General features: G+C 39.9%; 2 protein-coding genes across 2 annotated transcripts; both read right to left on the reverse strand.

Moving 5' to 3' along the window:
* Positions 1-1,260: 1,260 nt before the first annotated feature.
* On the reverse strand, positions 1,261-2,772 carry LOC115809854 (interferon alpha-inducible protein 27-like protein 2A). The gene is made up of 4 exons (XM_030771693.1): positions 2,734-2,772; positions 2,597-2,626; positions 2,222-2,383; positions 1,261-1,890 (listed from the first exon to the last, which is right to left on the reverse strand). Exons 1-4 carry the CDS (start codon positions 2,741-2,743, stop codon positions 1,796-1,798), a joined length of 297 nt encoding a protein of 98 aa, XP_030627553.1. The 5' UTR covers positions 2,744-2,772; the 3' UTR covers positions 1,261-1,795.
* Positions 2,773-8,262: 5,490 nt separating this feature from the next.
* Positions 8,263-11,217, reverse strand: marcksl1a (MARCKS-like 1a). Its single transcript, XM_030771749.1, has 2 exons — positions 10,984-11,217; positions 8,263-9,261 (listed from the first exon to the last, which is right to left on the reverse strand). Exons 1-2 carry the CDS (start codon positions 11,062-11,064, stop codon positions 8,710-8,712), a joined length of 633 nt encoding a protein of 210 aa, XP_030627609.1. The 5' UTR covers positions 11,065-11,217; the 3' UTR covers positions 8,263-8,709.
* Positions 11,218-23,299: the final 12,082 nt, after the last annotated feature.

Raw genomic sequence — 23,299 nt, forward strand, 5'->3', positions numbered from 1 at the left:
ATGGTAAACTTCCCTCATGAGATTTATCATGATTATTATGTGCTGAGCGGTTCATGCATAGCAGGACACAGCGCAGACCTCAGTCCATAATGGTTTTATGTTTTAAAAGGTGCAGATGTTTATAAAGTGAGATCTAGCCCACATCTCTAACCATTAGGCCACAGCTGCCCCACGGGTCACCTCTTTTTTTTTGCCCCACGGGTGTTCTGGTGTTCTGTTTTTGTTTGTTTCTGTCCTTTTTTTCCCCCTATAACCCATTTCTTATCCATATAAATCAACTCTTTCAGTATTGTCATACAGACATGCAAATGCTGTATGTCTGTACATACTGTTCACATGCATATACAACATTGGGCGCTGTAATCGAGAAGACAGGTTTGCAAAGCAAAACATATTAAAAGTGAGATAAGAGCAAAGAAATATCATATTTTAATTCTGTAATCTATTCCTCCATTCATCATGAACAAATATTTTCTTTCCCTGTGTCAGTCTTCTGTCTCTACTTCACCGTCTCCATGCCAGTCAGAGCCAAGTTGGATCGGACTGGCTAATCACTTCGTTCTCCAATTATTGTGTGTATCTGTTCTCAGTTTGTTCCCTCTTTGTGTGTGTGTGTGTGTGTGTATACAGTATATCCCAGTGTTTTCCTGTGTTCCTTGGCAAAGTCTTGCATTTGTTATCAGTACCGAATCAGTCAATGTTTTCCAAGTTTTCCTGGTTACTCTGTTAGTCCTGTCCCCTTCATTAGCCCTGCTCACAGCCTCTCACAGCTCATGATGCCCCCTTATATTTTCACAGAAAGGATCTTCGTAAAAGTATTCAAAGTATGTATTTTAGAAGTTTAGTATTTTAAAATAGGTATTATATTGGCTAAAAGAAATAAATATACAGTGAAGGAGGCTACATAGTTAAGAATCTAAACACTGATATAAACATCTGCACCTTTTAAAACATAAAACTATTATGGGGTGAGGTATGTGCTGTCTACTTCTAAGCAACAAACATAATTTAAGTTTTTTTTAAATTTAAGTTTAAGTTTAAACCACTCATCACATAATAATCATGATATATATCAAATAATGAAGACAGATGACCACCACTCTGACAGGAAAAGTGGTAAGATGTGAAAGATGACACTGTGTGAGTGTGTGTGTGTGTGTGTTTCTCTATTAGACTACTAAACTCATCTATGTCTTCACATATTATTTTCAGATGTTCTAATATTCTCAATATAAATACTGACTGGACACAAAAGGTTTGGACAAACTTTTATTCCTCACGTTTTCATTTTGATTAAAATAACTGGTATGGTTGTTTTATTGGAGCCTGGGCTAATTGCAATTCTAAATGATTCCTACATTTTTGCTGAAATAGTTTCAGTTCTACATCCATTCAAAATATCAAAAGCCAGAATTTCATATCGTCCACTCTGTCAAATGATGTTGAGCAGCTGATGTTTCAAAACTACAAATGGTCTTAGACAATGTGTATCAGAGCTACACAGTTCTGCATGTCCAGTATTTATCACTGTTCTGTAGAACTGTTACAATATATCTTTGGGGCAGGCCTTTAGTGTTCAGTAAGACTTTAATTAAATGCATTATATTTACTAATAGCTAAGAGCAGTTAAGTTGTTTTTGACTGTTTTGTTATTTATTTGTTTGTTTGTACATTCGTGAATTCGAGGCAGCAAGAATTTAGAAAAAAAAATTATTACACAACACCCTTTCAGACATAAATTATATCTTATGAGCTCCCTGGATTAGTTGTTGTGGCAGAGCTGAAGAGGTCGCTGTTACACAAGAGCGGCGATCCAAGCAGCAGCAGTACCAACTGTCCCTCCTACGCTTGCGACGGCAGCTGTTCCTCCCGCGGAAAGACCTGCTGCACCTAAGTGATAAGCACACCCCACACAAGTCAGGCACTGTATATGTAAACCGCATACAGCAACGATTATGAATTAAAATTCAACAACTATATGTGACGACTTGTTACTTGCTAGATACCTGGCTCAATTATTTGATCAAAAACACATTTCATTCAGATATAGGCAAATTAATTGTCCACATCAAAACATGGGGATATGCAATTTAACCAGTTTCACAAGTTTCATCGTCTGTTACGCTCAAACTCACGTTCACACACACACACTCACACACACAATCTCTCAGACATATACTCAGATCACAAAGGTTAAGGTGATCGCAGTGAGACAATTTACCAACAGACTGCAATAGAGCCACAAGGCTGCCGGCTGCCACACCACCACCGTTAGCTACGGCGGCTGAAGCCATCATTGATGAGGCAATGGAACCGGCAGCGATCCCTGTCGCAGTGAATCCGACAGCCGTCAAAACCAGCGGGGCTGCTGCTACTGCCCCGCCTTCAAAGCAGATAAACAAAAAAGAGATAATTTATACCAAATTGTGTTAGTAAAACGCAACGGAAGCCAAGTGGAATGCAGCAAAAAACCCCTGCGATAAGTAATAATTTAAACGTTTCCTTAAACAAATAAACAAACAAACAAATAAATAAACGCATAGCCTACATACACACATACATACGTACAGAGCACAATATATATATAAACACCTACCAGCACCGGCAACTGCAGCTGCAACTGTTACTGCAACAAACAAACACAGTTAGGTTGTAGGAGAACTCGTAACCCATTAGCAAATATTTCTCATTTTAAGCTTAAAACACAGACCACATGTCAGACAGATTACTTACACAGTCCCATTTTGCTTTCTACTCTACAGAAATAGAGACAGGGCGCAATATATAACAGTCAGCTGATAGGTGGAGACTTTAAACGAAAACGAAACTTAAAGATTTTTTTTCCTTTCTGTCTTTCATTGTAAAAGTATGTTTTCATCATAACTGCCATGAGTTGTCTTGCCATCTTTAATTACATGTTTTTCTCTTCTGCATTTTACAATTAAAAAAGAAAAAGACTAGTAACGCCAAGAATGGTCCTGGTGGCTTTGGGGGTAACCATACTCAGACACTTCTGGTCTTGTTTCATTCAACATCTATCCCAAGTGTTATACTTTCAGGGCTAATTTCTGCTCCTGAAAAGCAGGCTACAGTTAAAGAACCACTGTGGGTTTTTTTTTTTGTACTGATGTTTTCATGGGGTGGAATAATTTTGGGATTTAAAAACGACATTAAAGAAATTATGACAAAATTAAAACTAAGTTTTGTTTCCCTTGTTTTCATTCAGTGACTGAGATTGCAGCTGCTGCAGGAACAGGTAATCAGGTAATGTGTGTGTGGTGTGCAGTTTTCACTAGATCTAAAGTAAAAACACAAAGGTAGGCACGCACACATTTGTATTCATATCCTAGTGGGGACTTCCCATTGACTCCCATTATCCTGTAACTAAAGAATACTAACTTATCCCTGACCCTAACTCTAACTCTAACCCTCGCCCTAACCTTAACCAAATAAATGTTTTTTTGAATATTTTATCAATAACAACAATATAGTTTAGAAAAATGTTGTTCTCTTAGTGGGGACCAGCACTTTAGTCCCAAGTACTTGTGTCAGATTATGTTATCTTACTGTGGACTTCCAATCCCCAGAAAGATACCAATACATGGTACTCTCACACACACATAATCATGTATCTGTATTACTCTGAAACTCTTCTTGCTGTCCAGTGGATCTGGTTACATTTATAAGTGAAAGAAAATGTTGCCCTTTTGTCTTTAACATGGAGCAAAGACTTTTTTTTTCTCGCAAAATTCAGTTCTGGTACTGTGAATGATAAAATAATGAGGTGAGTGTTTTGTACGTTATTGATCAAGGTACAGTCTGCATTAGAAATAACTAATCACACCAAGACTTTGCAATGGTTGTCAAAATACTCTCATTTTATCACACCAATAAAATGTCAATGATTAATACCTTTATCTTTCAACAATCTATAATTTGGTGTTGTGTTGTACAAGACAAGGTTATGCAGAATAGAGAAGGGAAGAGGCTTGTACGCTTTTTAAATACTCAGTCTTCAATGACAGCTGTGTTTTAGGGGCTCTCTTCATCACAATTACAGTGCAATACATTGTTTGCAATATATTGTATCTCATTGGAATCGCTGACAATATTTGCAACAACAACATACACAGGTAACACTTTCATGACATTGAATCAGTAACCATAAAGCAACTGTAGCACAAAGCAGTGGAGTCAATAGCTAGCCTGTTGCTAACTTGCGTAGTGGACTTTTTAAGGTGACATTGAATCAGTGTTCACCCCCAGTGGATAAGACTGGGTCATCATGTATGACTCAGCAGGTTCCTACTATGTCAAGAGCAAATGATCGAAACTTGGCTGCCTATAGATAACTCACTGAATATTTGTATTACTTAGAGCTTGCCCACACCCAGGCACTCCCGTAATACAAAACTTAGACGAACAAAGAAACGAAAACTTAGACCTGAGAGATTTCGATACATTCTTTAACCAAACCTTCCTTATGCCTTTCCAATGGAATTTAGTTAATGCTGTTTTGAGCACATTCATGAAACATAAGTCACCCTAGTCAGTTTCTCTCAGAGTCGTCATGGCAGCCAGACCTGAGGTCTCAATGAGCTGGAGGATCCCAGCTGAACTATTCGTCTCTTTTCTGTACTCAAACATGTGACACTAATGCAACAGGTAGACACAACTATAAAATGGTAAATAACTGGTATTATGCAAAAGGGATGAAACTGTCCTTATATTCCCCAGAAAACTTGATTATGAAATCCACATCAATTTCACTTAACGTGCACACTGTAAAGGTAACACAATCATTCATGTTGGAAAGGCTGACTGAGTTTATTATATATATTTGTCTGACACAGTTTTCTTCAGTCTGTGATGAGAGTGTGCTGCTCTGGATTATTTCAGACGGAAGTGGTAAAGGGGACAATAACTACTGTTTTAATGATTAACTGACATAAAACCACATGACCTCTCCTCAGTGTAATTTATTATATGTTGTGACACTCCTTTCAGGCAAAAGGCACCTGTCAAAATAAACGATGTGGCTCTCATATGTGCTTAGAAATTTCCAGTGTCATAAAAGGAAAGCCATAAAAGGAAATCAAGCAAGAGCTCTATATACTGAATATACTAACAAAAAGACTGACTCATAAATTTCATAAAATGATGTGTTTAGAAAAACCTTTGAAATGCATAATGTTAAATATGTCATTCCTGGGTAGTGAAAGATTTCACAATATTACTTTGAGAATGCCTGTTACAATGAATAAAAATGTTTTAATGAATAAATGAAAATTAAGGTTATTTGAGATAGAGCAGTTTTCTGTACTAATCAGGGCTTAGTGGACATAGAGAATGATGTCCTTTATCTGTTTAAAATTTCCATATTTTTGGTAAACAGTCTGAGGGCCCAGATCCCCGCATTTTAAAACTGGATGTTAGAATGGATTTCCCTCACTAAACGAAGGGAAATCACCAGTTTTACATGGGCTACCTAAGAATATTACAAAGAATTTGTAAATCTGCTTGCCCCTAATCTGACTGAAGTCTTCACTGAGGCAATGAGACTTAATACTCTCCCAGAATCATCCAAGTTTAATCCTTTGACATGCTTAAGACATGTGTTACATGACAGTCCTGTCAGCATATTACTGTCTAAGACTCTCACTTAAAGACTACAAATAGAATAATTTTCAACTTATAATTATTTAAAACTTCCAGACAGCTGTACCATTTTGTGTCCTGCATTGTCTGAGGCCATGGTAGTCTTTGGAATACATTTATCAACTGGGGTTACTCACCATAAGTTCAAATCAATTCAGTCAACTATGGTGTGTTTGGAGATTTTGCTGACATCACAGTTAGTTGATATCAAACCGATACAAGCAATATGGAAAACGGAGCAAACGTTGACATTGACATTTTAAAACATTTAAACAGTCATATAAAATACCTTTTAATGGGAAGAAGAAAGGCCACTCATAATGATGTATACAAATGCCTAAGGAAAGAGGCAAGTTAAGACTCCAAACTATCCCCCCCCCCCCCCCCCCCCCCAAGTTTTGGTGTATTTTTTGGATTTTGGGCTGTCTCCTCTTAGCTAGGCACTTGAAGAGAAAGGAAACAGTGAAGTTGTGAGTTCGGAAACAAGTGAACCTGCTCCTTTTGGAGTGTTACATGCTTTAGCATAGGTTACCAACTCTATGGCGATTTTCATTTTCATTTTCACGACAAACACGAGTCTTTCCTGAAATCGAAAACGAAAAGGCGAAATGGGAAAGGATAACGCAATGCTCGTTTGCAGTTGCCTCTTCATATTGTCAGATACAGCGCCGTTGATGTCGAAAATTTGATTTGTACCGCAAAATCTGTTGAAAATAAAAGTCAGTCTGATGAAGTGAACTGGCATAAAGATATTTTAATTTTATTTTTATTTTTGTCAGGAAAGACTCGTGTTTGTCGTATTAGTATTACCTTCCGAAAACACTAGGTGGCGCCAAATGATCATAAATGAAGATGAAATCCGCTTTGTTTTTGTTCAGTAACCATTTTGATTATTCATGGATTTATTTTAAAGTTCTTATTTCTTTAACTCCTTCGTTCATTTTAGGTTGGGTTCAGTATTAAATTGTTCAGGTGTCCATGTCTGAGGTATTACTTAAAATTGACATATTTGATGGGATGGAAGTCAAAATATTGGATTTAAACGAATGCATTAGAGGTTTCTATTCTATGGAACTAATAATATGAAAAGGGTTACATCCCTTTGTGCCCTTTACACAACTTTTCAGTTTGTCAAACTATTTGGCCACAATGCTGATAATGAAAGAATTGAGTTTAAACAAAACCTGACTTCATAATAGTCAGAGATCTGAGATACAGTATGTAACCATCCAATTAAGAATCTGAGTGGTTTCTAACTTAAGGTTGGTACTGAATTTACTGAAATATTCCTCCTGCTTTTTATCAAATCTGCCATGAAAAGGACTTGTCAAAGGGGCTGAGAGAACTCATATGAGAGTAACGGTCGCCTGGCTACAGCGTAACTCCATAACCCTTGTTTGCCTCTAAATCCTTTGTCTATAACCTTCTTTGCCTTTAAATCTTATATTTTAGGCTAAACAACAAGGAAACTGGTTGTTTCAGACACAGCCACACCGTAAGCTTCTCTTGACCTGCTGCCAAAAAGATAAACAAGATAAATCCACCTGAATGCAGCTGGCCTAAAACATGCCTGTGAGCAGTATGAACTGAAGCTAAAATTTCACCTCAGAAAAGCTGTTTAAAAGTTGTTGCTTTAATTGGACGAAATGAGTGTTTTACTAATTAGAAAACAAAACTAAATAGAAAATACAAAAGCTGTCATCAAAGATAATTGCCTTGAGAGAATTAAAAAAACAAAACAAAACAAAACAAAAAAAACATTTAGTTTGAATTTTAAAAGGTAGTCGTCTACGTCTCTTTGTGCCTAACACTGACGGGCTCATACAATCTTTTTTTTCTATTCATACTCTGCAGGCAAATTTTATTCAAATTCATAAAAATGAATTCAAGCGTTTATTTTCATAACTGAGGTGCATCTGACCCCAACTATCCCGGATTTGATTGACACAAGGATTGGAGGGCACCAAATAATTCTTAGAACAGCCAAGGTTGAACTGCTGTGCTTACCAGCTCCTTCTCTCAATACTCGTCTTTAACAAATTAAAGGTGGAGATATCTCAACAGAGCTCTTATTCATGAGCAACTGCTACCATTAAACTATTAATCGTACTATTTACGTATCACAAAACGAACAGGTGCTTATTATTCAAAACAAGGGAAAAAAAATCATAGCAGGTTGAGGGGATCCAACATTTATTTGCCCTTAATTTTACAATTAAAACCATTAGCATCTTAAAACATCAGCAAAATAAAGACAAAAAGACCAAAAAAGGACAAACATATGTACAGAGACAGAAACTAGTCAAGAAAGGCAAACATTTTGTACACCCCTACGTCATAAACTTTGAACAGTGCACACTGAGTGTGTCAATGTGGTTTCAGCTGGAAATTAAAATATAGTAAAAAAACAAAACAAAACAAAAAAACACATACCACTCGCTTTTCTCCTTGGTTTTCATATTCTCAGTACAGCACAAAATTATTTTCAGGGGTAAAACCAGAAAGGAATGTAGATGTAGTAGAATGAATACAATATTTAAAAAAAAAGTTCTGTGTCCTGTAACCACAATTTCAGTGGACAATTTGCCCCCCCCCCCCCCCCCCCGCCCCATTTCTCCTCCATTTTCAGGATCTCAAGGAGACAAGACAGTGAAAAGAAAATGTTATAGGGTGGCCACGCGGTTAAAGATTCTGATATTCTTTCCATGAATTGAGAAAATGTCTGTATTCCTGATCCATATCCATGAAGAATCCCTCCCCCCACCCACCATGACAGTCCTACTGTGTACCATAATGGGCTGTCCAGGTCAAAGGGCATCAAGAGTCGCCATGCCGGGCTCCATCAGAGGAGAAAACAGAAGGATGCAGTGAACTAGTAGTGGTCGCTATCAGCGTGTGTGATGCATTTCATGTACTCGTCTTCTCGGCAATAGTTTTGTTATAACTTGAAGAACGTGGCACAAGTCTCATATATATTTTTATATATTTCAATCTTGGAAAGGAAAAAAAAGAAAGAAAATGAAACAGTCTAGTGGCTGTGGCGTGGCAAGGTCACTCCACCTGTTGCTCTGCATCAGTGGTCTCAGGCGGCGTGTCCTTTGCTGGGGCGCTGGCGTCCTCGGATTTCACCGGCTCTTCTGTGGGTGCGGCTTCTGCTACGGGGGCAGGCTCTTCGGGTTTGACCTCTTCCCCTGCGTCTGGAGCGGGCGTCTCACTGGCCTCCGCGGGCGCCTCGGCCGCCGGCTCCTCCTCTTTGGTCTCCTTGGCAGCGTGACCATTCTCCTCTGGCTTGTCTTCGGCCGTGGGCGAGGTGGCCTCCTCTTTTCCTTCCTCGCTCCCCTTCTTGCTCTTCTTCAGCGAGATTCCTTTGAATTTGAATGAATTCTTCAGAGAGAACTTTTTCTTCTTCTTGGTTTCCTTAGCTGCGTCACCCTCAGGTTTAGAAGAGTCGCCTTCAGAGGCTGGGGCGGGTTCGATGGCATCTCCAGCTCCAGTCTCCGTCGTTTCCTGGGCAGCCTCCGCTGTGCCATTCCCGTCGGCCGCCGCCGTGTCCCCGTCAGGCTTGGCAGACACATCACCGTTGGTTTTTACATGACCGTTCTCCTGTGAGAGGGGGAAAAAAAAACAGCAAACTGTCAGAGACAAGCAACAAGTCAAGTTCAAGTTTCAAATTCAAGTTTTACTCGTCACATACACGATGTCAAGACGATAGCAGTTAAATGTTTTCCCGCTGTGTTCCCCGACCATTTGTGCAAGAACATACATGCATAGTAAAAAAAGTTTTAGAGCCCTCATGAGCCCTAAAGAGAAAAACGAAAGTTCTCTTCTAGCAAAATGAAATCAGGGAACCTCCAGTCTCTGACAAATGGAATTAACCTTAAGGATATCTCCATATAACACGTTCTCCAGGGAGCACAGCATTCGAAAATTGTACTGTACCATACTGTACCAGCAGATTTAAGAACAACACTATGAAATTACTCTACTAAGCATTTGAAATTACTCTAATAAGCATTTTGTGCAAACTACGTCTTAGTCCATAATTCGAATAGAACATAACGCATCTGTGAACGTCTAATGAATTAGTAACTAGTAACTAGTAATTTTTCGATAAAAGTGTTGCATTAAATACGTCATCTATGGGCGATGCGTAGATTACGCTCCACAATCAGAATATAAGTACAGTGACCGTTTTTCAACAGTCTTGTTATCCACGACTCACTAAAACATCGAGAACTGTGCGTCCCACAGACAACAGGGGGCACTGTTGTCTAAGAAAATGCACATAGAAGGCGACGGACTCGCTACAAACGAACAGGGAACAAAGAAACAAGGGGCCAATGAATACTACTCAATATTCATCCCACGGGGAAGAGCAGGGACGTATATTAAACATATACACTGAAATTCTATATTCAAATTTGAGGATACTCGACTACCCGGTCGTAATACACCGGTCACGTTTGTTAAACTATTTCAAATTTGTAACAATTGATTCGCCAAACAGTCGAGGTACAGCTGTAGCATAAGTACAGAATGATGGGACTACACAAAGGAAGGAATGGTGAGTCCCACTGTCGCTCACTGGCGAATCGTTTGTCAGCCCACTTGCTCCTCGGACCCAGGCTTGCACAGACGCGTCGTCAAGAGCGTGTACCTTTCTGCGGTTGAATTTTACTGGTTATGGTGCAGGTTTTGTTGCTCATTGCACTGCACTAGTCGAGGGAAATAAAAAACAGAATCGAATGAGCAGCCGAGGATTGAGTGCATCGCCTAACCCACCGACCGACTGTGCGCTTTGTTTGCAACTCAGCAGAATGCGCCTTGCGCAGAGCTCATTTGCATCCTTTGCACCTTTTGTTCTAAACACGAGTTACTGCCAGTTTAAGCGGTAACACAATCGATCATCTCACGCCAGTCGCAAGAAACAATACCATCGACGACTTTGCACAGTCTGGAAATATAAATTTCGCAGACATTTTAAAGACCACAAATCGGGTACTCGCCAACGTCCATCAGTCTGGCTCATTCGTCCCAATTTAACAAAGGGACCAGACGCTCATGATTCCAAGGCATAGCTGGCATACCGTTAGCCATATTAGCCAAATTTGCCAATGGTTTAGTTAACCTTTGTCGCCAATTAATAACACTAAACATTTAGACAGACAATTAATTGACTTTAAATGCAAGTTATATTTCATTTTAACATAAAACTTAGCTAGTTGAAGGGAAGGCGTCACACAGAGAACACATGCCATAGCAGACGGCCGTTTGGTGAAATAATGTCGCACGTAAATTCAGCGTTGGATCGCAAAGTGGTCTTACCTGGCCATTTGTTTTAGCTGCTGCTGGATCAGCAGCTTTTCCATCAACAGCCGCTCCACCCTTTGACAACTGAGCACCCATCTTCGTCTGTTTTCCTTGTGAAAAAAATAATAAATGAAAGTGGAAGAACGTATAATTTTTAAAGTAAAAAATAACCGACTGGCTGCTGCTCAGTTTGAGAGATCCAGTGTTGTTTCTTCCTCTGTTTTTTGTGAAGCAATTACAATAGGCTTCTAAGAGATTTAATCCAGTGCCTCTTGAAGAGAGCGCAGACTGAGAAATCAATAGCTACAAGTGTGAGTATTTCTGTGCCTCAAAAATCGCGCACACAAACTCCACCCATGGGCGTTACTTTTCGCGACATGCCCAATCTGAAGCTGAGGGTGGTTGGAATGCCACTCCACTGTCTTTTATCCGCGAAAGTGTAACTCCATGAGGGGATATGTACACGGCAGATGGATGGACACCGACGTGAACGTAAATTGCGGAATTACTTATGTAATTATCATTTTGTTTAATTACACTCTTTGCGAAAACTGATCAATTACTTTAGATATTCGTGGAACAACAAATACGGAGACACATTCATTATGCACAGTTTTGGAGAGCAGGAGTGTCCGCTGTCTTCACTGAATGACATAATGAGTCAAATTGCGCTCTTGAAAGTCAATGTCAGTTATGTTGTCTAATATACAATTATACAAGGTCATGATGAATGACAACCACCTTTACGAACCACGAGCTCATCTTTACTCAATCAATGCATTGATTCCATATGTCAGATGGTTTTTATGCTTGTTCTTTGACTTTTTAAAGGTAGAGATAAACATCTATCCACTATCCTCAGTGTGATCTCTAACAGTGTTATCTCTAACTACCTGAACAACTCATAGAAATCTCAAATAGCAAACAGACCTCCCCCATTTGTCCCTATACATGGTTGTGTGAATACTGGCACAAAACTTTGTATCATTTATTGCTGTCTAACCCTCTGTTTTGGGAACTCTGTGTTTCTCAGACTTTGATAAATACTCTGATCTTATGTAGAAATGAGTCATCCCCCACTGACAAAAGCACCAGTTTTGTGCTTTTGTGGTCTAAAGCCTGCTGTTAAATTGGGTATCCTTTGAGGGCAATAATTGTGGTAACCCCCCCCCCCCCCCCAACCCTAGATGACATACAGCCTCTTTTCTATTGGTTGCCCAGGAATGTTAGGAATGTCTTTGCCACCCAGAGGACCCTGTTTCTCTGTGTGGTGATTCTTGCCACCCCGGAATGCACCCCTGGGGATCCCAAGTCCATTAACCAAGGGAAGACAACAAATGCCAAATGGAACAGTCACTGGGTGAAAATGTGTGTCTTTTAAAAGGCTCTGATACAAAAAATGAATTACTGAGATGACCAAATCATGGAAAATACCCTCATAATAAGGACTGTACTGTAGTATAAAGAGACTATTGCAATGTTGACCAGACTGCTCAAGTCTCTGGACAGAAAATCAGAAAATCAGAAAAAGAAAATGCTCTGTTTTTCTAGCCTTGTGCCAGTTAGAGTAAAAAATCACAGAGTAGAACATATTGAGGCAATTTTATGAGTTTTGATTTCTGTGTTCCAATGCAATATGACATTAACAGTGGGTGTTGGCACATCAAGCAGTCTTCCATCCTACAGATGTGTCAGCAAAGAAACAGGTGTTGTTGAATTATGACAAAGTCAACATAAAGAAACATTTGTTGTACTCATATGTCATGTTGAGGAGATTCTGCAATCTCATATTTAACTCATATTTTTGAGTTTTTCAATAATGAATTGTTTTTGGTTTGAGTGGTTTAAAGAAACTCATGATGGCGTAGATACATCTAAAAAAGCATGATGAAGGTTTCTCTCTCTCTCTCTCTCTCTCTCTCTCTTACTCTCTAGCTCCTTTCTCTCCCTTCCACTCCCTCTCAACCTTTCAATATGCAGTGTAACACACTCACTACTCTGCCGGTTGCCATGGAGACTAACGTCTACCCTAGAGACTGTTAGAAGATCTTGAATTCATAAGAGGGGCTGAGATTATTTGGGTCAAGCATTTTGTGAGTGAGCAATGATTACACAGATGTGCTTCTTATGTTTATCATATATTTCTATTGAACAGAATGTTGTGAGATAGCAGCAGGTTAGACACAGGTGGGTAGATAGATGAAGAGTGAGAGAGAGAGAGAGAGAGAGAGAGAGAGAGAAAGCTTAGCTGACTGTGAAGCTGCTTCAGTGTTAGTGGGTCAGTGTGCCATCAGCTCAGTCATCATCAGCATGCTCCTCCATTACACTCTGCCTTACACGCATGTGCACACACACACACACACACACACACACACACACACACACACACACACACACACACAAGCTCTCTCTGTCGGTCGGTCTGTCAGTCTGTCTGTCTGCCTGTCTCTCTCTCTCTGTCTCTGTCTCTCTCTCTCTCTCTCTCTCTCTCTCTCTCTCTCTTTCTGTATCTGTCTCTCTGTGTGTGTGAGTCTAATAAATCAACTGAGTGTATTTGCTCGTCTGTGTTCAGTGTGTGTGTGTATTCAAGTGAGATGATATATGTTGCTGGCGTTATAAAATTTTTACAGACATGGATAGCAACCGCTCTTGTCATTGGCAGAGAGCAGGGAACCACCCTTAAGCAAAACGGATTTCTTTTGCCCCACCCACAACCCTCAAAACCCACTGTTTAGTAATATGTCAGTCCAGGAGCTCATGGGAAACAGCCATTATAATGTCAATTTACCATTGATTCATGTTTAGGCTATACTTGAAGATGTAATCATGTGTGAGCCATACATTAGCCATTAATATATTTATTTACAGTTATCCTGATTTCTGCTGAATGTGACTGTATGTGAACCAGCAAATAAAAAGACATTCTCTTAAATCTACTGAACTCTCTTCCTTGAAGTTCAAATAGACGTTAATGGGCTTGGGACTCTTGTGTTGCTAAAGTAATCAGATACATAACAACATAAGACAGAAAAATATGAAATAGTGTATGATTAATTCTCTCTCTCTCTCTCTCTCTCTCTCTCTCTCTCGCTCTCTCTCTCTCCCTCTCTCTCTCTGCCTCTCACACACACACACACACGCACACACAAACGCCTCATATAAAAGAGAGGTAGTTCACTCACAACGTAATGTGTTAATAGATGAAAGGCTGAAAGAAAGCTTATATTGTAACCCCTTTAGTGTTTACGACATAGCCACTGGAATCTCTCTCTCTCTTTCCACGTTGCAGATACAGGGGGGAGGGGACATCTATGCCTGGAGCAGAGAGACTGATCCAGGCATTCAGTCAATAGACTGGAATTGGTTTTTAATGGGTTTAGAGTGTGCGAATGACAATATAACATCAGAAATGCAATGTTGTCAAGTCCTCTCCCTCCCTCTCTCCTAGCGCACAGCTCTGTGTGATTACATTTGGTATACCAATGACTCATTCACAAAAACAGAAGATTGAATGGTTGAATTATGAGCATATATCTCTTTCTCTCTTTGTTGCTTTCCCTCGGTATTGCAGCTGAGTTGCTATGGTGGTACGTAGCGTTATGTTTTACATGTGCAAGAATGACCCATTTTTAACCTTCACATCTCTCGCCCTCAGTAACCTCCTTTCCTCCCTTCCCCCTTCTTCCAAGATGACAAACACAGAACAGAAAACAAAGAAACATTTAAAGGCGATGCTCTGCTTTCAGCTTCAAGAGCACTACACATTCTCATTTTCAGTTGCTTTGATCTACCAAAATTAATTGAAGAAAACTGTACTGAACTCTATTGAGTCAGCTCTAATGTTATAGTCTGGATTGTATCATTAATTATACTCTTTATCAAACTGAAGACTAAAATATTCACTCTTCACCATGACCTTTTCCCAAGTATGTTACAGCAATGATTACACTGTATTTGGAAAAAATTGGGCTCCCTGGGAATTAGAGAGAGATGTAGTCAGTACAGCTAGCAACAAACAATCCAGTTTTGATCTCTCAAAAGCACAGTACCTGCTTGTCATTTTAAACTATATTGAAAAGTTTTTAGATAAGGAGGTCATTTCTGTTTATTGAAGTGAAAGTGTAAAAATGAGGAGAAGAAAGAACGGCAAGAGTGCTGAAACACAGCTGTCTCTGTCAGGTTTACCAAACAAAACCCAGAGACTCTAATTATATTTCACATCAAACCATAATTCATGAGATCTTGGTGTTAAATGATGGTTGAATGATGGTCACTGATGGTCACTGACTGATAATCAATGGCAGACTGTAAAGGCGAACAGCCATAGCTGGGCTGTGGGAGCCACTCCCCAGGGTTCAGTGTGTAGTGATGGGGGATGGTACTTAAGCAGTGGTGTAGTGTGAAGAACAGCTGTGGTCAGGTATTCAGTTGGTTAAGATGGGCTAACATCTTGATAGTGATATAAAAGCATGTCATTGGTAAGCAGCTCAGTGTGTGGTCCACTGCTGTACCAGCTGAGTAATCTGGTAAAATCCCCCTCGCTATCATAAATGTAAATTGTATAGGGAAGAGAATTTGGACCGTCGTTGACACAATATGAGGATTTGCATGCATGTGGTGCAATCACTGAACTCTATGACATCCAGTCAAAGTGCACTGACTATAGACAACCTAGTGACTCAACTAGGAAAGCAATGACACGAGGCTGAAAGGCGTAGTTCAAAGAAAGGATGGGTAGAAGGAGAGAGAAGAGAGGAATGACATTAGTGTGTGTTGGGGGTGAGGGCTTATGCATGTTTGGAGGTGGAGGTGGAAAAATGAAAAGGAGGAAAAAAGTTATATGGGATGGGATGACGTGGAAACAGATGGTCGCGCGTGTGTGTGTGTGTGTGAGAGAGAGAGAGAGAGAGAGAGAGAGAGAAAACATTTAGATCATCATTCTGGAGGCAAGGCATCATCACTCTGGAAGTACCTGCTAACATTAATTCTGCTTAATAAAATGGCATACAAATCTGAACAAGTGTCTGTGGCCATATGATTTTTCACCAAGCAAGGTAGCTAAGGGGGGACATATTGTTTCGTACAATAATGCCACCACTTAAAATTTTGATGATATTTTCTCCCAATCAGATGATAAGTAATCTGAAGAATGAAAGGCCTCTGTCACTCCCCCCCCCCCTCTTCCTCAGCACAGCTTCCAAAACATATTTTCCTTACGTATTACTTGTTATGAATTACATTTACGACATCCCATAGAGGCTACATACTGCATAGAAAATAAACAACAACAACAACAGCCCTGCGATGGACTGGCGAGCTGTCCAAGGTGTTTCCCTGCCTTTCGCCCGGTGGGCGCTGGGATAGGCTCCAGCACCCCCCGCGACCCTAATTAGGATAAGTGGCTTAGAAAATGAAGGAATGAAGGACTGAACATCAACAACAACAACAACAACAACAACAACAAAATAAAACAAAAGCCTGAGTATAAATTCTGTCTCACTGACAGATAGAGCTGACACTGACGCATGGAAGTATTACATTTCACAAGTCTGTCCAGTTTTACAAGCGATTCGTCTCATGAGGTGATCAATGGTTTTGCCAAAAGTGTCATGGCAAGAGAGAACCGATTTTTTTCCCCCTTCTCTTGGGACCACTTGATCCCAGGTCCATCAAGGCTGTCCCTTTTGCCTTGTTGTCGGGGAAAGACCATGGCTGTGGTTACTGCATGTAACAGAGAGATACTGAAAACAACCCCACCTGAGAATCTTACTGATGGAGACAGATGAGAATCGCTTAAGAGGCTCTAGAGGAGAGCGGCCCCAGAATGTTTACATACAGTCTAAGCTTATTCTTCTCCTGTGTTTATGTTTTTCAAACATTCAGACGCACGGCAGGGATGGGAGATAAAAAAATTAGTCATACTTTAAAATGTTGAGTCACCAGAGTAAATTCCCAGAAATAAAAAAAAGTACATTCATGACACCCCTCCTCCTCCCCCAAGCCCCACTCCCCACCCCCGCCCGCTAAAATACCCTAGTCATTCCTCGAAAGCAATATTTTGATGTATGACCTCTTTTCTAAAAGACTTTGTCTGTATCTTAATACAGGCATTTTCTTGTCTATTTAAGGAAAACCGATTCAGTCATGTGTGCATATGTGTGATTGCGTGTTTCACTGACAACTTCCTGGCCATGTAAAATTGTTATTCCAGTAGGACGGAAGGTAAATGATGGAGATTTGATATTTGCTAAGAAGTTTGTGATGCATGATAATTTGACTGTTGATCCTGCAATCTGGCAGAAAGCCCAGATCGATGCAAGAGAACTTCTCCAGTCACACGAGGAGAAGTATAGTGGTGTAGCTTTAGTGGGTGATTTGCTCTGTGTGAACGTATTATTCAGGTTAAAGAAATGAACTAAATCACCCCATTGTAACAATTTGCTTCTTTGCTTCTTTTGTTCAACTCCTTGTTGCAGGCAGCAGTTCTTCCCCCTATTTTTTTTGGAACACTAAATTCTGAAGTAAGCTCCAGCCAGTGAGAGCTCTGGGCCCTTAAACAGGGGACAGTCCTTGAGCGTTTGTTTGTGATCAAACATAACCAAACCCCAGACTGAAAGCAGTAGTGGTGAGTAAATCAGTGAACAAACATGATTTCCATACTATCTTTCAATCTACTGGACAGCAGTCTGTTTCTTAACTGAACGTAGTGTTGAGGAACGACACGGTGAGGGAATGAATTAACATGCACGTGAGCAAATCAATGAATGAATGAGTTACACACATTTGTTTGCGGTGATTTGTTTACATGAAGCATTGGAGCGTCACTGACATCCATTAAGAACATATTGAAAAATCATTTGAAAGCAGTGCTGTCAGCGTGGCAGTCTGTGAAAACTCTTAAAATTAATGATAGCACTGGCGTAAACTGGCAGACTCTAATAATAATTCTGATTGTTTGTTTATTATTAGAGTCAATAAACTGATCAGTAATGAGAGCGGTTATTCAACTCACATGTTTCTTCTTTTAATGAACAAGTTACCAAGCTGCATAGCTATATGGCTGATCTTATTAAAATCTAAGCAACTGATCAACAGGAACAAATAAAATGAATCAAAGCAGTATTTCTTTTGATTCAAATGTGCAGTGTTTCAGAACTGCATATGCAAAACCTGGCCTATAATTCTAAATATTTGCCTGAGATTTCATGAAAGAAACTAGGTGAATAAAAATGTCTTTTTTTTCCCTCCTGATGACTGTCAAACCCATATACAACATGCTGCTTCAACCCCCCCCCCCCCTCTTTTTTTTTCTTTCTTGCAAAGTCATCCATCACTTTTTCACAAGCGTACATCAACACCTTGTCAACCCAGAAAGTAAAAAGTGAAAAGAAAAAACAAACAAAACCTCTAATGTCTGTCATTGAAGCTCTTGCTGCAAGACTTCCTAGACTCACCTCAGCAGTTTCAGACTGTATCTGGCTGGATAGCTCATATTATACATTTTTCATGTCTGACCCAGAGGCTGCTATTATCATCCAAACTAAAACTGAGTTGCCCCCACACAAACACAGGATAATGTAGATGAATTCAGAGGCAGCACTGGTATTTTGACCCTTTACTGCTCTAGATAAGAGTTCACCAAGAGGGATGTCTTATTTCATTTCCAAATGTGACTGTTTCGTTCTATCCTTATCCTTATCTGTCCTTCTGGTCCTCCTGGCTTCTTTCTTTCTTTATTTCTCCCATCACACATTCATTCTCTCTCTCTCTCTCTCTCTCTCTCTCTCTCTCTCACTCTCTCTCTCTCTCTCTCTCTCTCTCAAACCCTTGTGCAAATGGATTTATCATGTAACTAACAGTTGGGAGCAAAGGCTGGAGTGAGAAGAAAGTATGTGTGTGTGTGTGTGTGTGTGTGCGTGCGCGCGCAAAGAAAGAGGAAAGCAGTGAAAAATGGGAAGGGATCCCAGGCGTACTGTTCATGTGTGTTGTGTATGCTTCTGCCAGCTCTGTAGAAACATGTGAGGATCTCAGTCTAAATCCAAAAATAGGAATCTATCCATTAATAAAACATCAGCCTCCTGTACATTCCAACCCCTCTCTCTCTCTCTCTCTCTCTCTCTCGCTCTCTCTCCATCAGGGAGGTCATAAAGAGCTTATTTTAGTCTCTAGATGAGGTGAAATATGATGTTCAAACATTCTATGAAGCTTTGAAAGACTGTCAACTTCAGCTAAGTTCTTTCCTTCTCTACCATATTTTGTTCAAATTCTCCCTTTTTTCATTTCCCGTGTGCATGAAAAGGCACATTAAGATATATTGAAACTGACACAGACTCTATGTCAAAGGAAAGGATGATTTGCGTGTCATCTCCAGGACATTGACAGGAAGAAAAACATGAGTCTGGGTTTAGGCTTAGAATAATTGAAAACAGTGGAACAAATAAAAATGGAAGAATTTCTTGTAGGAAAAAGGGCCAAAAAAGTTTGAGATGGATAATATTCTCACAGTTTCTTTTTTCTTTCACTATATTTCACTCTATTTCCTCTCTGCTTGTCTTTCTTGCCTGGTTGAGCATGACAAAAAAAACCAAGATATTGGTGATGCTGAAATAATCCACATCAATTTCGAATTTAACTAAGAATTAATGGTTATTTGGAGTTAAATTGAAATTGAAGTTTGACACCAGCCTATTTCTCCAGCCTTTTTTCTCCACTTCAAATTTAAATGCATTCATGAATTTATCTTAATCCTAAACAAGGCACTCTTCATGCTAATGCCTTAATGTCAGTGATGAAGTCTCCTGAATGGAAAAAACTACACCACTACATTAGAACTATGTTGTGCATGCACATTCTTCTTGGGTTACAACGCTAATGAACACACACACACACACACACACACACACACACACACACACACACACACACAAAAAGCGTAAATGTGAAGCGGCTGGGGGAACTTGATTAAGAAAACTGTTAGCAAGATCTTGTGAGAAGAAAAGAGTAAATTCCTATTCCTTTACAACCTCGTTTTCTTCATTGCACCCTACCCCCGTCTCTCTCTTTTTCCATGAGAGACCAAAAACTTTGTGAGACAACAACGCAGTCTCAACTGTATTCGAACAAGAACAATAAATTCCACTTGTAACAAAATTTTTGAAAGGGAAAGAGACATAGGCAGCTTGTAAAAACATGTGTCCAGATTTCACCAAATTTCTTTAAATCTGAATGACTGCGTATCCCACAAGGACTAGAAGGTTACAGTGGGTGGTCTTGGTAGACAAGAATGCCACACACCACCAATTCAAATTATATCCACCATGCCACATACCATTCAGAGTAGGCCCGGGCAGATGTTGCTTATTAAGCAGAATGCGGTGAGAGATTTTGGACTGAGCCATTTATAGAATAAAGCAATAACGTGCCAGAGGTTTGTTTTCTAATGCTGCATGTTTTCCATTGTGACCTGCTCTCTCCGATCCTCTCTAATCGCTGCCGGGGCTCTAAGCTGATTATACTCCGTCAACAGCAGCGTGTTTCTGGATGTGCTACTGTGGACCACTGCTGCTGCAGTGGATCCAAACTCTAACTCTCTCCAACCTCTTTCACCTCCAGTGTACTGTTTCTTTCTCTCCCTGGTGATGAAGATGTAGTTTGTCTGAAAACTAATTACATAGTAGACCCCTGCGGATTGACAAAGTTTAAAGCATGGGCAGTGCAATGAATGACTAAGTGTGTGGATATGTCAATGTGTATGAGACATAGAGAGGTGAGGGGTGCTGTTTGAAGCGAAGCCATGCATGGCTGATGGTAATTGGTAGGGACTTACCCAGCTGCTGTGGGGAAACATGGGAGATTGGTCTCTAAACCTCTTAATCATGCCTTTGACCCCAGCACTGCTCTTACTTCTTCCAGAACTTTCACCTCAGTGCAAAGCTGGATATCACAACCTTTTTTTTTTTTTTTTTTTTTTAAATGTACTACCTGACCACAGAAGATGTAAAATAATGAACATGATCGTGATTACAACAACAAAATGGAACATCTAAAATAAAATATTCTCCTAAAAATAGATAAGAAAGACATCGTCATACAGAGCTGAATTTTTGTTTCATAAGTCTACAGACAATATTTGGGTCAGACTTCTTCCTCCTCTTTCTTGACACACACACACACACACACACACAAACCTAAAAATACCCTAACAGATTTAAAGGGTCTCCTCCCGCACTGTCTTTTCCTCATCCTGTCTTTAATATCCTTCCCTTGGCTCCGTTCTTTTTCTCTTCTTTCCTAATGTATTTTTGAGTTAGGGGAAGTCGGGATTTTTTTTTTTTTTTTTTTTTACTTAAAAAAAAGATAGTGAAGCCGGATACGCACGTAAACTCACAGGAAAATGCATCTACTCGCCTGTCATTTGATTACACCCATTTAGAGGAGGGCTGTTAATTTACAACTGGGAAATTAACTGTCAGCAAGCAGCTTAATGAGTTAAACTGTGTGAAGGTCAGTACATGTGAGCCAGCCTGGAAAATAAGAGTGCTTCTCTAGCTTTACCGCCGATCAAATGTCTCTGGCTTTGTTATACGAGTCATATTATCTTCGTTTTTGGAATTTCTGGCATTTGAATGTGGTAAGGGTTTGGATAGTGCACTGTATATGGATGTACTGTGTGTAGTGTCTTTAACTCAGCAGTTATGTTTGAATTTTTATACTCCATGAACTCATTGGTCTAGAAAATGGCTATCAAACTCACCCTCACAAACACAAACAAGTTACTACAGGTTCCTGGAGTGCCATCTATCAGATAATGCACTCAAATTACACTCTCAATCTCTCTCTCTCTCTCTCTCTCTCTCTCTCTCACACACACACATACACACACACACACACATACACACACACACACACACACACATAACTTATGCCTTGGCATGACTGAGTAGGAGGTTAATCCCAATGGCCTTGAAACCTTTCCTTCTCTTTAGAAGCCATTTAACAGCTGATCTGGGCCTAATTCTAACCTTCTGCTTATAATATATAATTGCTCCTATTATAAACATGTATGTTCTCTTCCCAGTGACTGGTTATTTCACAGTCACAGACCGTTAAAACAAAAAAACTACAACGCCCCAAACAATGCATCAGTGCTCTCCAGATGTGTCTCCTTCAGAGGGAAAAAACTTCCATACATATGCCACCCATCATTAATGTACACTTTTGAGGGTACAGTTAATAGATAGGAAATTGCTTTCATGATCCAAATAACATATGTTTCACAAAAACAAAGAGAGAGAGAGACAGACAGAGAGAGAGAGAGAGAGAGAGAGAGAGAGAGAGAGAGAGAGAGAGAGAGAAAGAGAGAGTAAGACTGTTGGATAGATTAAAAGAGAGCTTTGAGTCTTGTCTGATAAAGGATGATAAGAAGGAATGAGAGGGATGATGAACAGAAGAAAGGAAAAGTATGAGGAGGATGAGTAAAGAGCAGGTAAAGAATGACAACAGGAAGTGGCCCACATGTGGCCTCTGGCCAGGCCCATCTGGTGGCAGTTTGTGTTTTACGGTCCGGGTGACATTCAAAACACAGGAAACCATCGGCCCTCCTGGGTCTTAACAGGGCAACATGATCCCTTTCATATGCTCGGCCTATGTCCAGGGCCACTTAGAACCGCTGCGCTGAGGAAGAGGAGTAACACCTAACACCAGTCTGTTATGAGGTGGGAGCTTGAACTTGTCAAGGAACGCGGAAAAAAAAAAGCTTTTCTGATGTAACCCCTTAAATGGTTTTCATGTCAAGAGATGACATTACTTGTTTATCTTCTATGATGGGTAGCAAATTCTGAGGGTTTTTTTGTGAAATGTTTCTGTAATTAAATAAATAGAGTAGAGACACTGTGTCTTGCTTGCTGTTGCCCATGTGTTAAGGTAAAATTGTCAGCATATCTGCATTTACAATCTTCTTTGTCCGTAGATTTTAGCCAACTCGTAAGTGGTGTGGCAGGTAAGACTCTAAGAAGGAGACTGACTTTGACCCACAAGGTAAAGTTGTTTAGTTTCCCACAGTTTGAATTCTGATTGCTTTTCCATTCCAGGAATAAGAATATCTGAAAAAAAACACATTGGACAGAATGTATTATGACACCTCCATGTACCGTACATGTAAGAATCCATGTAAAACCTTTAAGCTGGCAAACATCGCTAACACCTCTGCGAGGGTCAAAACGTGTTTCCCTCTCATTTCTCTCTTTCAGGACGTTCCCCTCATACATGTGTCTTCAGTGTTCCCATGCAAAGTCAGGCCCTCCTATCAGCATATCCTGTCTGTGCGTGTCTC

This window comes from Chanos chanos, chromosome 4, assembly GCF_902362185.1.
Source record: "Chanos chanos chromosome 4, fChaCha1.1, whole genome shotgun sequence".
In the NCBI taxonomy this organism is placed as follows: domain Eukaryota; kingdom Metazoa; phylum Chordata; class Actinopteri; order Gonorynchiformes; family Chanidae; genus Chanos; species Chanos chanos.

Excerpts from the sequence above, each read along its gene's own strand:
- LOC115809854 (XM_030771693.1), bottom strand. Across the intron at positions 2,384-2,596 it reads AGCTGCAGTTGCCGGTGCTG|GCGGGGCAGTAGCAGCAGCC; the intron begins GTAGGTGTTTAT and ends TCTGCTTTGAAG. Across the intron at positions 1,891-2,221 it reads GGCTCTATTGCAGTCTGTTG|GTGCAGCAGGTCTTTCCGCG; the intron begins GTAAATTGTCTC and ends CTTATCACTTAG.
- marcksl1a (XM_030771749.1), bottom strand. The coding sequence starts at position 11,064 with ATGGGTGCTCAGTTGTCAAAGGGTGGAGCGGCTGTTGATGGAAAAGCT. Across the intron at positions 9,262-10,983 it reads CAGCTAAAACAAATGGCCAG|GAGAACGGTCATGTAAAAAC; the intron begins GTAAGACCACTT and ends CCCCTCTCACAG.